Genomic DNA, 16,003 nt, shown 5'->3' with positions numbered 1-16,003 from the left:
TATAAGAAAAAAAGAAAAATATTCAAGAGCCCAAATTAGAATGTAATCTTGAACAAAAAAAAAAAACAGAGCTATTTTGACTGTAAAGCTCTCTCCAAATTTTGCATGAAATGGAAGAGAGACAACATCTTGGAAGAAATCACAGGAATTCTTTATGCTGGAAAGTGTGAGGCAAACTAGATAGATTGCAGTAACTCCCCTTATATATAAACACAAATATAAAGCTACAGGCAGAGAAAGAAGGATTATTTACACTTCTGAGCACTCGGGAGGTGTTAGGATTCTATAGTGAAGGCTTGAGCAAGTGCTTATCTAAAAATAACCAGTCCCAAACTGAAGTACCACTGCTATTACTGCTGCTACCAATTTCAGTTTCAGAATAATTTGCACTCTTACATTTCTCATGTAATGAAATGAAATACATCATGTGCATTTTGGGGTGTGTTTACGATGTGTTGCATATATATTAAGCCTATAGCTATGGTAAATATATAAATATATACTAAAATAAAAGAGCGACTTGTTATCTTAGTGCTTAGGGAATATTTCTGAGTCAAATCCTAAAATAAATGTAACATTTTAAAGGTGCAGTAGCAGGTTAGAATGGTAGCCGCTCTGAAGCGTAGTTGAGAATGGAACCCAAGCATTCTTAGAGTCTTGGAGTATAGACAGAACATGCATATGGCAAAAGCAAAGAAGGTAGGTTTGTGTGTGCTTAGATGTTAGAACTTAGAAAACATTATTGCTTGAAAAATGCACTGAGTTTTTATCATTCTTTAGAATATACAGCAGATGCCACCAGGAGCATGTCCTTGTTGAGCAGAGATGTAGAGAACTGCTCATGTTCAAAGAGCACCGTTGAAACTGAAAGGGTTTTTTTATTCAAATTTAGCCCAACTCATTTCTGTTTTGTGTAAACTGAGCCCAAATGTGACTTTCCACATCGGCTTTTAAGGTTAAGTGTGAGTTTATAAACTGGAGAATGTTTAGTACAATGTCCTGCGTCATCATGCTCTCAGAAAAAAGTATTTGCACATTAACACTTTGTGCTTAGTTTAGTACATTAAATGGTATCTGTAAGAGAATATAGATATTAATTGTAACTGTATTTAACGCAGTAAAGCTACTTTATCCTGACAGAAGTACATGGCAGGACTGTTTAACGTGAACGGTGATTTTAATAGTTTATGTTAAGCAATGGTTGTAGGCCTTGAGATCCCTTCAAGTGCTCAAAAACATTAAAGCTCTTGCTAATGTTTGTTTTCAGTGACTGTGATTCCACAGTGAATTTTTTTTTTTCCTGGTTAGAGGTTTAAAATAAAATGTTTGTGAACCACTGATGTCATCAGGAACAATTTGGAGAAAGCTTGCGTGTAGGAGACGATGACTGAAATTCAGAAGTTTTCACAGAGGAAAATGGTATCATTTTGCGCTGTCATGAGTAATATACGTATTTGGGAAAGCTTCTGTCTATTCTGTATATATTTATGGGTGTATGTATGTTTCTAAAGTTGGCTTACAAGGAAAGTAGAACCCTGACAAACAAAAACACTAGGAGTTCCATTTCTTATTCATATTACTGCTACCTATCCAGTGAATCTTAAGAGCAAAGAGCATACTGAAAGAAAGTGTGTGTGTGTGTGTGTGTGTGTGTGTGTGTGTGTGTGTGTGTATATATATATTCTTATACCTTCATCCATGTAACAATAATAATGTGTTGGTGAACTCTGCGCTTTGAACAAATATAGTTATTGTCATCATCAGGCTATTATGTATTAGTTGAAATCTTTTTTTATTTGGAGGAATGCTATTTCAAACATTAATGCTATATCAAGCATTTTATTTTAAAACTTCTATTTATTGTTTTTTTGCGTCCTACCTGTACTATTTGTTTTTTCTGGTGAGATTATACTGCCTTTAGTAGAAAAAAAGTGAGCCTTATAGTTGTCTGTTAAAGAAAATCTGAACCCTGCTTCTCTGAAAAATGTGGCATGTTTGAAAGTGTAGTAGCAACAGCGTAACATTTTAACCAGTCTAATTGTAAAAGAAAAAAAATATTTATAATCATATAAGAGAGTGATTTAAATGCATGAAGAAACTGGTTGTGGATGGTTTGAATATCTGCTCCCCATATTGGGGCAGGCCTTTTGTAACTCCCTTGAAAGAAATAGGTGAAGTTCAGCTGCCAAGACCTTAAAGGATTTGAATGTTTTTTTGATGTTTGTTTTTCTGTGTTGGTGCCATGAGCTCTTTGATCTGCCAGACCAGGATGGAGGGTTTTCCAGAGTTGCCAGTGATGCTCCTTATTTGCTGGAGCAGCTTCTCAGCTTCCCTTTGAGTATCTTCCCTTGCTGGGTGGCTGCAGTAAGTTGCTTCGTATCTTCAGGGTGTATTTTCCATCCTAACAGTCATCTGACTTTCCTGCTTAATCAGTAAATTCTTTGACAAAGTCTTTCCCTGCCCTCCTAGCCTTGGAATGGGATTTTATCCTGTGCTTGGAGTCTGTAGCTATTAGCTTAAAGTAAGGCATAATAGTAAATTAAGACCACATTTGGTTTATGATGTTCTTCAAAAAAAAAAAAAAAAAAAAAAAAAAAAAAAAAAAAAGAATTACTAGGACATCATTGATCATACCAATAAAATGAATAAACTACATATTTTTCAGATAAGAAAGGAATTTATCATCCAATGTAGAACCCACAGCTGTACTTAGTTCATTTTATCATTCTTGTTGTATCTGGTTGTGCCACTTAGGATTTTTCATCCTTATATAGAAGTTTTCTTACTAATGGCTTTCAATAATATAATCTAACATTATTGTAATAGCTAAGTTTTAATTATTGTTTTATATTGTGGTGTTCATCAGTGCCTCAAAGAATGAAAATAGCACCCTTAGGATCCTTTGAACAAAACTTTATTTCGATGATTTCRTGTTCTAGTCACTTATGTTTTCCTTCTGCAAAGTAGCTGTAGTAGAAAATATGAGAGAAAAATTGTGTCCTGAATACATATAAATGCATCATGAAATTAGTATAAACTAGCCCAACAAATAATATTAGCTTCAAGTCAACTGAATTCAAGCTAAGTTGGAAGGATAAAATATATAATGTTAGTATTATATTTTAAAAAATAGTGTTATTGCTGAAGGTTGATTTATTTCATTTTCTTCTTAGGAATTAACAAGCAGTGCAAGCCTAGCACGTGAAGAGAGTTATGTGATCATTGCTCTTTATGCAATTCCTAATTCCTTAGCCATTAATTAGACTCGAAATGGCTGTGCATAGCATCACGCCAAACAAACTCCACGCCAAACATCACGCCAAAGGCAACTCCATTGCCCTGCTAAAAAAATGTGTTAACCTTTTGGGTGCAATAGATGAGTCCTGCTGTATTCCAGCTCTTTTAGCACAGCGCCTGATTWTTCTCTTCACCTGCAATTGCTGGCTGAGAATATCTTGTCAGTGATTTGAGGCCGGGCTGAGTGGCTGCAATCATAGAAGGCCTTGTTGAAAGTGAGGCAATCTTTTATTTCTGTTTGGCATCCTTCAGCTAGAAAGTTAGTACAGGAGGCTTTGGGTTACAGACTGAAGAGCATCCAGAGGCAGTATTAAAGACTTCAAAAGACCTTGTGCATCTCTTATTTTTATATGCATATAAAGCCTTCCTTCTAGTTATCAAAATAATTTTAATGTATTTGCTTTCATTTTTACTATGTTCTCCAGATTCAGTGATGATTAATAAAGGAGAGTTTATTTTTTCCTTCTCTCTCCTTTCTGAACACACTGCTTCTATTTTAATGACAGAGATAAACACATTTGTGTAGACAAATAGTATATTTTGCTCCTTTGATACCATTAATATGTGAGGAAAGAGACRCATACAGAGTCATAGGTAGTTCAGTCCTTTAGGTTAGGATGTAAGGCAGAGATATAAGTAATAGCTCTTTATCCATCATAAAATTTCCAAATGGCTCCGAGGCATATCGCTGCTGCAGCTGTTGCAGACCTTGTAATGGCATTAAGCTCTGACTCAGGGTGATTTTTTTCTGTAGAAGATTCTAGCAGCAACTACAATCCTAGTAATAGCCTGAATAGGAAAATAAATAACTCAAATGTTAATGAATTGTAGATAATGTGGATGCTCCAGCGTGGACCCAGACAGGATAGGGAATATATTCTTTTTTTTTTTTTTTTTTTTTTATTGCTGTCACACCAGGCTTTTTCAGACAAACCCCCCTGGTAGAGTGCCAGAATGCTCTGTGAATGTTGCTACTTTAATCCCATATGGCATTTCCACTTGTTCTGATTATTCACTTGAACTGATTATTATTATTTCATATTTTTACCTACTAGGTGAAGATAACATGGATACATTTACCAGTATTTTTAGAGCTACTGGAGGGAGCTGAAATAATAGTTCAGGATATGAAACCAGTTCATGCTATCCCTGGTGAACAATAGCCACGCTGGGGTCTGGCACTGCTCCTGGGAGAAGAAAAGGGGGAAAATCATCTCAACCTTCCTTTTATGACAGTCTGCCCATCCAGTTATTGCCAGCTATGATCTCTCCAGCAGTAGCTTGATCAGACACTGCCGGTTCTGAGGCTTTCTGCAAGGAGCTGCCCCTTCTGGGACCAGCTTGGACTGATCTTGTCTCAAAGGTGGGTGAGTGTACGCTCCTCACCAAAGGCATGGATTAGTCTTCAGTGTTTGTCGAAGGAAAATGATTTTAAAGCATTATATTCCTGTGAAATAGCCCAAGTATGTCTCAAACTATCAGCCACAGCAGAATTCACCAGATACACTTTTGCTTCAGAAAATATGCTGGGTTCTTTGGACTTCTGTTTCTCAAATTCTCGTATGGCACATTTTAAAGCAACTRTCTCTAGAAGAATAAAAAAGAGAATGGGGGGCAGGGGACAGGGATAAAGTCACATTCTTCTTCCGAGCCCTGAATACCTGTTAAAATGGCTGTTTTTATTAAAGATGTATGAGCTCGTACTGCTTGTACACGATGAAATGGAGTACTAGCTGAAGTTAAAGTAATGTGTGTCCAAATTAGACTACAATGAAATAGAGGCCAATCTATTGTGGTGTAACTACTAAAATAACTATTTAGCAGTGAATTGAAGGGCAGTATGTATATCTTGCCTTACCTTACTGCTAACCACAACAAACACACTACTGGCTCTACGGATTAGAGGTCCAGCTGGAACTATGTCCTGGATTGCCTGCTTAATCCATTCATTTTTAAATAGCGGGATGTAGGTGTCCGTTGGTTGCAATCATGTTTTCAACTGATAATCAGACAGCCTGTACAATATCTACCTCTGCTTCCGTAGAAAAGTCATAGTTATCACTAGGTCTTTGACATCACTACTGTTTGCGTAGCCTGAAAGCCATCATAGTGCTTGCATGCTTCATCATGTTAAGAAATATGGATCTGTTTTTATTATTTCCTCAGTTAAAATTGGGCTGGGCAATTAATAAGGTATAATGTAGTTTGACTTTGTGTAGTATACACAGGGAGGAGCAGTGTAAAGACAGGTCGTAATCCCATATACGGGCTGTATAAAATCCCGGATTTGATGTAGGAATACTCATCAAGAAGTTTGTCACAGAGTTAATAGATGTACGTGTGATGCCCAAAGACAGAAACTAAAAATCTCTTGTCCAGTCTGTGCCTTAAGACAGATGTGATTTCTTAGCTCTTGTTACRAATTGGCTTGGAGTTGAAATAGTAGGAAAGGTGGCACACATCTCTTCTTCCCTCCTTAAGAATAAATTTAATTCTTACACTGCAATGAGTGTTTTATGAACAACGTACCAAAAAGGGTGTATTTGGTGATTTTGATAGTAGTATCTGCCACAAATGTATGACTGCTAAACAAGTYATCTTCTAAACAAAAAAAAAAGGAGCAAGATTTCTATGGGTCTGTATTTAGAAATACTGGGCATTAAGAGATTCTGCTGAAGTCAGAGGCTCTTAAGGTATAGCTCTGAATGCAAAGAGTTGTATGAGAAGGCCCTCCTTCAGGGACAAGGAAGGATGACAGAGCAGATGGGGAGATAGGAAGGATAAATGTACCTATCTAAGGAAAGCTAAAGTAGCATTGAAGTTTGGAAGTAAATTTTAATGAAACAGAAGGGTTTTTTCTCTCTCTCTCTCTCTCTCTAGTTCTATAAAACAAATCAGACATGAGTATTCCAACTTTTTTTTTTTCATTTATTTTTTATTTTAAAGAGTTTTACAAATACAGTGTCCTCTAAGAAATCATAAATAACTACCATCTATTTCTGGAATACAGTTCTTTAGCACCTCTCTCAAAGGAGATTGTCAATATAATACAAAGTARATTCTTTGAGCCAGTTGTCTGTGGAATGAATTTGTAGATAAAAGTTCATCACGTAGTGAAAAAGTCTTCTCTGTACCCACATTTAGTTATTTTACTTTTTTTTTCATCCAGTTTTGTTAGATAAAGGAGTTTTAATGTTAGAAAAGATTTATGCCAGTAACAGTTTGTTGCAGACAGCAAGGTAAGATGCACTGGTGCACGGGACAGGGCGAATCCACTGATTTGTTGGGTAAAGGAAGGGGTGATATTCCTGAAAATGTGACCAGAGCTTGTTTTGGATTATCTGGCCTGGGCTTGCCTAGTTGGTGCAGAAGCTTCCAGTTACTGCAATGGGAACTCCCTTAAAAATTGTCAGTAATCCTCTACTCCCTCCCTGCCTTTTTGTTTTCTTTCTTTTGGCCAAGGTAAATTGAAGAGAGATTTGAAGAGGCATGCACAGAGAAGTATTAGCAAATGTGAGCAAGTGATAGGTAATTCTAACAGATGCTGCCTCTCCAGAAGGGTTTGAGGGAAAAAACTAGCTTTGGTGTCCCTGCATTCGCTTTCGTGTGTAATTATGGGAAATGCATTCATGTGCAAGGGTATCATTGTTGTCCTGCTGTTTTATCATTTCTTTATGAGATAATGTTGATTTCAGCAATGAAATGCAAATTTAATTTACAGTGCTCTTTTCCTCTGTATAAAGGTTAAAATGCATATTGTAGATAATACTGTCGGTGGTGCTTTTGAAACAGTCTTTGTCAGCGGTACATGGTTCTAAATGCTCTTGAATGGAGCTGCATGAGTTTGATGTTGGCCTACATGAATTAAATTTAACCCTACATGCATGTTGTTATCATTTGGGGTATAATTTGACCAAGCCATCATATAAGCTTTGTACCAATAAAAAAAAAAAAATGGATGTGCTGAGTATATTTAACACACAGTTTTCCTACTGAGTGTTATGGCACGCTGAACATACAATTACTGAAGTTGAGCCATTTGAAGTCCATAATCATAAAATTCTTCTAACACAGGGGGTTAACGAATACTCATAGTAATGTGGATGCTAATGGATTCTGTGTTTGGAGGGTATGTTTCTGTTTACTTATAAACAAATAGTTTGTATTGCTGCTGATGAAAGGGCTCAGCGTTTTAACAAGTCCTGTTACAATTAGGCTCAGTCTAGATTATAGGCAGCTCCAATTAATAAATGCCAAGACTCCAACAGCAATAAAACGCAGGCAAGAATGTAAAGAGTGCTCAGCTAGCAAAAGCATTCCAGCTAACAGCAAAGTTAGTACTAAGGGAAGTTGTCTTTTTTATTGTTATCTCTTTAGTTTATCTCKCTTTCCTGTGTAAACTGCTGGGCATTGTGCAGAGAGAGGGTGTGTGTTGACTTTGGTGACATTGTGTTACTCCCATTAAATAACTCGGTACAAGGAGTTTCCTTCACTGTGGCCGTGCTTCTAAGGAATATTTTTTTCCCAAACTGCATGAGCCAAATAATGGTTCATAATTATTAACAAATCCCTTTTGTAGTTTAAGTGGGACAGYAGTAAATCTGCTGTCCTGGGTAGTAAAAAGATGGCATAAAAAAGGAGCATGAGTTCTATAAATATAGTTAGCGTAAAAAAAAAAAGGTAGGGAGATGGTTTTATGAAACGAGGTGGGTTTATTTTTGTAGAAAATAATGGAAAATAGCTCTGAAAATCCTGAACTAGAGTAATGAGAGAGTAATATCTAAAGTTTATAAAACTGAAAGAACTCCTGATGAAGCCTCCTCAGAAAATGCTGGTTGCGGCTGCTCTGCTCTGCTGTTGTCGCATGTCATGCATGACTGAAAATGCTGCATTCTCCGGGGAGCGCTAGAGCYTCTGTGTAGGTTGTTTATTTCCTTAATCCCTCCTTCTTTGTGATTTCTGATGTCAGATATAAAATGGAAAGCCTGTAAATACAGTGATTATCATACTGATTATCACCTGCATTAGGGAACGCCCCGGCTGCCCGCTGTAACCCTAGCAGGCTCCACATGTTACAGCCACTTAGATTTTAACCTGACTACTTTATTAGATATGTGAAGCTCAGTATGAGGTGCCCTAGGGCTGCACAGATGGGGTCTGCTTGTTTCCTGTTCTCACTGTTATTGTGAAGAGATACTAAAAGGTTCTCATCGCTTTTATCTGGTTAATTTACTTTGAACTGTCCCTGGTATTCTAGACCTGCCCGGCATTTCTCACCATTTTGCAAACACCAAGCTGTAGTCGCCCAGCATATGCTTTGAGCTTTACTATCCTTTTTACAAGAATGGCCTTTATTCTTGAAAGGGGGTTTTTCTGAGAGGTGCCCCTTGCGAGGAGCTGTGGTGGAGACAGCGCGGGAGGTGCTTGGAGGCTCTGCTGGTGGGGGAGAAGACCTTACAGATGGCTCTTGGTTTTTTGGCACATGCAGGAAAATCTGGGCTTGTGCACTAGGTGCTGTTCACGTGGCCGGACCAGGCTAAGAGGGAATTTTCCCAAAAGAGCTATTTTTTAACAAATATGCAGTCATTTATACCTTGCTGCAAAAGAGCTGGGTCTTTCCAACCATATGTGCTATGCATGGGTGCCCCAATACAAAAAATTAAGATGAATTTTCTCAGGGTCTCCACCATAAGGAAATACTACTTAGCTGGAATACTTTTTTATTTCACAGATGTAAGAATGTACTAGTGTCCAGTTTCCCAGGCAAACAATAGTTTAACCCAGATGTTAATGTCCTGTTACACTGGGGCACTAAAGAAACCCCCTTAGGACAGCACAGCGTAACTCCCAATTTCAATTGCATRACCAAAACCCCACGGTTAAAAAAGTAATTTGGCTTTAGTTCATAATTTTTGGTTCATGTCCGTCTTCTCTGCACCGCTTATCGCTCCCTTAATTCTGTTGCTTTTGTTTTTCCTGTGTCCTAGCCCCATCCGAGGCTTGATTGTGCTGCAGTTCAGTGGAAGTGCAGCGCTTGGCCGGGGAAGCCTGCAGATTGCTTTTTTTCATATGAGCATGGGCTTTGTTAATCACATGCTGGCTTAGGAAAACACTGCATGATATCTTTGAACCCTACACTCCATCCTGACAGCCAGGCTAGCAAATGTCATTGACTGTGTGATGTAGAAGAAGGAATTCAATTGTAAGTAAATTGTCAAAGTGGCTAACCTTGCCCGCACCCAATTGTCAGGACCATGATTCAGTTTTTCTGTCAACATCAGCTCGGGCTAACCCGGTCAGCCTTATGTTTCTGCAGCGAAGCAGCCCGAGGAGTTGTGCTTTTCAGCTTATCACGTTTTATTAACCTCAACTTAATGTTGTTATAATCAATTGCACGCACTTCAGATTCTTATATTGCCCCCAAATTGGCAGATCGTATAGGTCCACAAGTATGTATTTTCTAGAGAACTGCCTAAAAGCTGTCACGGGGAGGCTGGCAGTGTGTCTAGGCACACTCCCTTAAATGGCTTGGTGCAGTAGTGGATTTTATTTACTTGGATCAGCTCACTAGTCTGACTCAAGTCTTATCCATCTATTAATATCACTTGGCAAAGAGGTTTGGAAGAATGCGAGTTACAATGTAAAGACTTTGATGTTGTCTGCAATATTTGCAGCGTTATGGTAGAAGGTGAACGAGGGAAAAAAAAATTGCTATTGTCTTCTGTCTCCTTGCTTTTATTTCAAAACAGAGATTTTAATTGCTCCAATTAATATAAATAAGAAACGAGGACATTCTGATACTCTGATGTTTCCTCTGTTCTTTGAGGAAAAGAACATAGCTGAATTGCCTAAAGCAGTGATTAAGACATCGGAGTATTTTTAAATGCTCATCTGATTCCACCACAAAGGTTTGAACACATTTTTTGGTCCTATTTTTTTTTTAATGCACAGTAAATGACATGATTTCGTAGAATGACTTAATAACCTATAGCCTGAGAAGTCTAACACATAAATGGAGATTTGATCCATTTTTAATTAGGAACACGTCTGAGGGAGATTTGCATGGATTTGAAGTAGTRGTTTCCTGGTTAAAGTCCTAAATCCTGAAGTAACTTTCCCCTCCATGAAAAAAGATATATAGCCTGTTCCCCGCTGGGGCTCGCGAAGTGTGTGGACATTGTTTTGTTGCCGGGCTCGAGGGAAGGAGGGGGAAGCCTTTGGTGCAACTATCAAAACCGAACAACTGTATATGGGCATATTGAGATAATCACGTACAGGGAAAACTGGCTCAATGAGTTTCCAAATGTGTTATTTCTTCATTATCTGGCACTTTATAATTAACTGTTCTTTTTTTTTTTTATTATTATTATTTCAGGAAGCTGCCACTTTTGCTAGAGAGCAAGGCTTTGAGGTGAGTTAACCCGCAATTGCACACTAAACAGATCCGAAAGGTTTTTTTCTTGCTGATAATGAAGTTCTTTTGGACAATGATTGATGTGCTATTATACTCTCCAAGCCTCGCAGCGGTTGCCATAGAAACTTGGCAGTCGTCATGGTTTCTTTGTTCTGCCAGCTCAGTGTTATGACGCACTCTGCTAGGTCTGCACCCAACATCGCCTACAGATGTTATTTATTGAATTTTGAAAAGCCTCTTGGGAAGCCGAGAGGTTGGGCACGGTTTCAAGCTGCCTCTGCAGATATGGGACCTGTCAGTTTGCTCAGTTAAAAAGCTACCTCATTAGCTGCATTACACTCCATAAGGATCCGCCGCTTAAAGCAGTGGTGAAGCAAGACTAAATAGCGAAATATAACACTGCTTAAATAACTTAAACCTTGCCATATGCGGATTATCATTATGCAAATGGGTTGTAGGAAGGTTGTGGATAAAATTGCTGGATACTGATTAATGTAAAGGGAGCTTCTACAAACAGCTCCTTTAAGAAGGGGCAGGGCAGAATTTCTGTTTTAAAACATATTCAAGTTAGTGTTTTCCATCTGTGCTCTCAAAAATGTGTAATCCTCTACTTGCTTGAAGTAAACACTGTTGATTTTACAGTGATTTTTTTGGAGCATTTGATTTCATCATCTTGATGTATTTATTTGAATGCCTAAGCCTTTTTCTAGTTTCCCTCATTGGCTAAATTCGGATAACTTAATCTGCAGAGCTGTCAGCTATTGGTCTGGAGCACTGCATTCAAATGGCCACGTTTTAAACACCATAATTAATGTGACAACAATTACACCGATTTTAGAGATAGTAAGTGATCTTACTGCCTCCTGAATTGCAGACCTGCGTGCCTATGACCCCTTTTACGTACATTCTCGCTGGAATTAGACCCACCTTAATTGATTTGTTTGCAGTGCAAAAGCGCAGCTAGGAGTTTGCGTGCCCAGCCCCCCGGTGCATCCATGATAGCCGCCGCGCAAATCAAACGGCATCGCTCTGGGAACGTGCCCCTGCTCCAGGTGCACGGGCGCATGCACAAAAAGAAGGCAAGACTGACAGCTTTTGTTCTGCATTTGAGATTTCCTCAAAACCCTGCACCAGCAGGTACATCAGTGCCCTCAGTGTTTGAGATATTAAAACTGTGGGCTGTCCCATTTCATTTTATGTTTCATAAATTCATGTGGCTGCTTTGTAGAAATCAAGACTTTTTATCACTGTCAATTTTCATTTGCATTATCTGCGTTGTTAGCATAAAAATACACTTTSGGTTTATTCTATCAAATGAATGAATTTCACAGATGCTTCCGAATATAATATGAAGCATAACAAATTATTGGTACCCTCTGGTAGCTTAGACAATAAAATAGAAAGGAAGTGGTGTATTAAGTCTACCCATTCTATATTTTTATTGCCCCCTTGAGCTAAAGACTTTGAATGTGCCTGGTTTAAATTCAGTCCTTGTGACAAACTGCTTTTCCTGGTGTCTGCTAACTACCATCATATTAACCTTTCCATTAGTGCTTGCTTAGAGATTGTAGCACAGTTCTTTCTGAACATCCTAAATCTGCCACATTTGATTACAGCATATCAGTAAAGTGCACAATGATTATGATCTTATCTCTTATTACCCCCTTGCTTGACAAAAACTCGCATGTCAAGTTTACTGACAGAGATGTGTAAAATTTGGTAAGTGTCCACAGTCCCATTTTCCCATTGTTATGTGAAGGCAAAAAGAAAAATCTGAAGGAAAAAAGAAAAATGAAGCGTTTTAAGAAAAATTTTCAAAACTACAATTAGCCTTTCAATTAGAAAAGAAAAAGAAATTCAGCAAGTTTAGGGGTCTTGTAAAATGATTCTGCAGTTTTTATTGAGAAAAGGTAATTGCAAAGCAGAGCACAGGAGAGTAAAATAAGGGACTAGTGACTGACCAGAGCAAAAAGCAAGAGGGTTTTTTTTCTATAGATGACTTAGAAATTTTGATATAAGTGCTGGACCCTCATTTGAATTTTAGCCGAGAAAGAATTTTGTCTTTTTTACATAAAGAATCTTAGAAAGTCAGAAATGCCTTTCTAAATGCCTAACATGGAATATCTGATGTGACTAGCATTTTTTTATGTCTTTCCCGTCTCTACCTTCACATTATTTGAGCAGTTCATGTAAACTARAATTTTAAATATAGTTTTGGTTAAGTATATCTGAAATAATTTTCAAAAAAGACATTTGGCAATGCCAAATTCTGGAAAAATATGCCCTTTCTGAAGTCACAAATTCTTCTTATTGCAGACAAGGGAAAAAAATGCTTACTTCCATTAGTCTATTTTCTGGTAAGAGAAACTTTATTCAAAGGAATTTTTATATTGTTTTGTGCTTTACCTCAACAAGAGTTAGCTTTCCATTGTACTTCGTTGAAACCTGAGATATTTCTGTATAAATCACTCATGATACTTGAAGACCATTTTGTCCTTCATTTATCTCCTGACCGATGCTTATCTGTAATAATCAGAAGCAGAACATTATTCCTAATGCAGTCTCTTCCTGGAGTGCATCAGTGCTTTCTCTTACCTGTGAATATTGTGTTCTGCAACATTTTAAAAGTATTAAATAAATAATATGACCTCTCTGCCTCATCCTCATTGTATGCTGCAGTCACCTGGTAATACAAAATTGTCACTGTTTTTTTCCCAAGGTGTCATGGATTTAGTTCCCCTGTGAAGAACAGAATGGTTTCCAGTAAATGTTAACAGGACATTTAGAATGTTGTCGGGGGCAGCCGCCATGCAAAATATTTTTTTTCTTTTTTAGTTAGAAATCTACTATGAATTTTTCTGGACACCAAATCGTAGAGTTTAGTAGTTCCATAGTCGCACCTTCAAAATATTGCATAAAAGTAAGGAAAAGACATATTGTGGAAAAGTTAAAGCCTCCTCAACATTAAGGTTGCATCCCTTCCACTGTATAAGCTCTATTTTGCTCTGTTGTTTTCACTAAATTTAGTATAGAAAGTGATTTTGTCTAAAAATGGTCAATTTAATTCTCATAATTAAAAACGATAGTTACTTCAGTTGTTTTATTTTAAGTCGTTAGATCAGTCGCAACTTTTCAAATTTCTCTTTTGAAATTTCCTCTTTCATTTAAAAAAAATGCCTTCTTTCCTCTAAATGCCCTGCGACTACTGTTACACGTTTATTGTATATTTAAATCTTCCTGAAAACACATGTGCACTTTATTTTACTGTATACTTTATTTCATCTTTTACCGTCATTCTTCAATAACCTTTTCCTCAGGGTCCTCTTCCTCTCCTTTAAGTACATCCTGGTTCTCACTTACACTGAAGAAATCATCTTGATCACATCATTTTCCTGCAGTATAACTTCCTCATTTTCCTTTTTTAAAACTAAAGTTAATGTAAATACACTGCATAAATATCTTGAAGTTCTTTGGTGTCCTTGCCTGCTCTGCTCACTTGAAAATATGTTTAGTCAAGTTACTAATAACCACTAAATACTTAGCAAAAACTAAAGGTCTTTCTCTTGTTTTCCTTGATATTTATGATGCTTTATTGTGTGTTTGTTTCACAGTTTTCTTATTATCAAGGTCTCAAATACTTTAGAATTTAGATGACCTTCAGAAACCTACATGTTAGCAGTTGGAGGGATGGAATTCTCCATCTATTCRACAGCTTGCTGAGTACCAGCTGATCCCCTTATTCACATATTTCCTCATAAAGAGATGTTTCAAAACAGCCAAATAGCTTCTTTTTCTTTTTTTTYCCCCCTCTGGCATCTTTAAGGCATTCCTCACCTTTTCAGGATAGGCTAAGATGGCCTTTTTTACTCTTCACAGTCCTCTAAGAGACGTTCAAGGTTCTCCCCTTTCTTCTCTCCTGGAAGAAGTTGTCTTCTATAAAAGCCTTTATTAACAGCTTGAACATCAGAGGGGCAGAAATAACACAAATGAGAGGACGGTGACTATATATGGAAATTAATAAATAGGAGAGGATATGAAGAAGAGGCAGTTAAATGGATCAATAAATGAGGAGAAATTGCTTTAGCATTTGAACAAAAGTGTATCAATCAATAGGCTCATCAGACTACTAGGGAYTTGGGAGGGAAATCAAAGGGAAGCTGAGGATGTTGCAGAAGAGCTAGATAATTCTCTCTTAAATAGATGTTGATACATATATAGTGCAGGCCTATTCTCTATCAATAATAAAGCTTGAAGTGCTGTCAGTGACTTGATGAACAGGATTAATGAAAGGCAGCAAGTAACCGGGACTGAATGCTATGCAGATTTGAGTTCTTGAAGTGTTTAGCTGAGCTGCTGATGAAAAATAAGCCATCTCATGTTAAAACCAGCAGCCACAATCAGAATTGCACATGCTATACTTAAGTATAAAAATRACACTGCATCTAGGTTTTGGAAGATAGAAATCTATTTATGAATAATATTAATTAATTGTAACAACTCTGGTAAGTGACTTAAAAACCACTCTGAACAGCTTTATAAATGAACTCTATTCATTATGTAATTCTGTTAAAAATGCATTGGGATTCATAATGAAGGGGAGACTAAATAATGCAGCAAGTGTTATTATGCTTGCATACATTCAGCGAGAGACCCCCACTCAATCTGCTCGCTTCCGTTACAGTTGTTCGTAGGTGGGAGCAAGCTGGAAAGAATATTACAATGTAGTTCGGCAAGAATATGAATAAAATGGGCATAATAAGTAGCAGATAGAAAAACTTTAGTCTTTCTTATTTTTCCTACTGTTAAGAAAAGGATAAAGGATGTAAAGAAATATGATTACATATATAACGGTTAATTGGTGGAACTCAGTGATCAGATAAATTTGAGGACAAAAGCTTACTGCATAGCATTATAAAGGGATTTGGTGCTAATAGAGACAACAAAAATAATTCTAAGTACATCAGATTAAAAAATAAATAATGGAAGGATAATATTCTAATGGCAGATCATGCTGTTACTGGGTCTCGTGCATAGAAATAAAACAGCTCACATTGGCTGCTATCAAAGGCATTGGATGGATAAGAGGTTTGATTAAGAATGCCAGTTGGCTGGTTCCTGTCTACATACACTGTAGCATAAAGTCCTCTTCGACCAAATTCCTGAAAATTTTGCAGCTTAGCCTTACTTCAGAAAAACAGTCCCACTGGATTTCCCTTCCCTTCCCTTCCCTTCCCTTCCCTTCCCTTCCCTTCCCTTCCCTTCCCTTCCCTTCCCTTCCCTTCCCTTCCCTTC

General features: G+C 37.4%; 1 protein-coding gene across 1 annotated transcript in view; it reads left to right on the top strand.

Moving 5' to 3' along the window:
- Window positions 1–16,003, top strand: part of ADK (adenosine kinase) — a 231,582-nt gene that overhangs the window by 175,521 nt on the left and 40,058 nt on the right. The window contains exon 7 of the mRNA XM_026044165.1: window positions 10,673–10,708. Within this exon, the coding sequence (XP_025899950.1) occupies window positions 10,673–10,708 (36 nt within the window). The remainder of the gene's footprint in view (window positions 1–10,672; window positions 10,709–16,003) is intronic.

This window comes from Nothoprocta perdicaria, unplaced genomic scaffold (assembly GCF_003342845.1).
Source record: "Nothoprocta perdicaria isolate Ctin4 unplaced genomic scaffold, notPer1 scaffold_105, whole genome shotgun sequence".
NCBI classification, from domain to species: domain Eukaryota; kingdom Metazoa; phylum Chordata; class Aves; order Tinamiformes; family Tinamidae; genus Nothoprocta; species Nothoprocta perdicaria.
The sequence above is the reverse complement of the archived record's forward strand: the minus strand, read 5'-3'. Positions and strand labels throughout refer to the sequence as shown.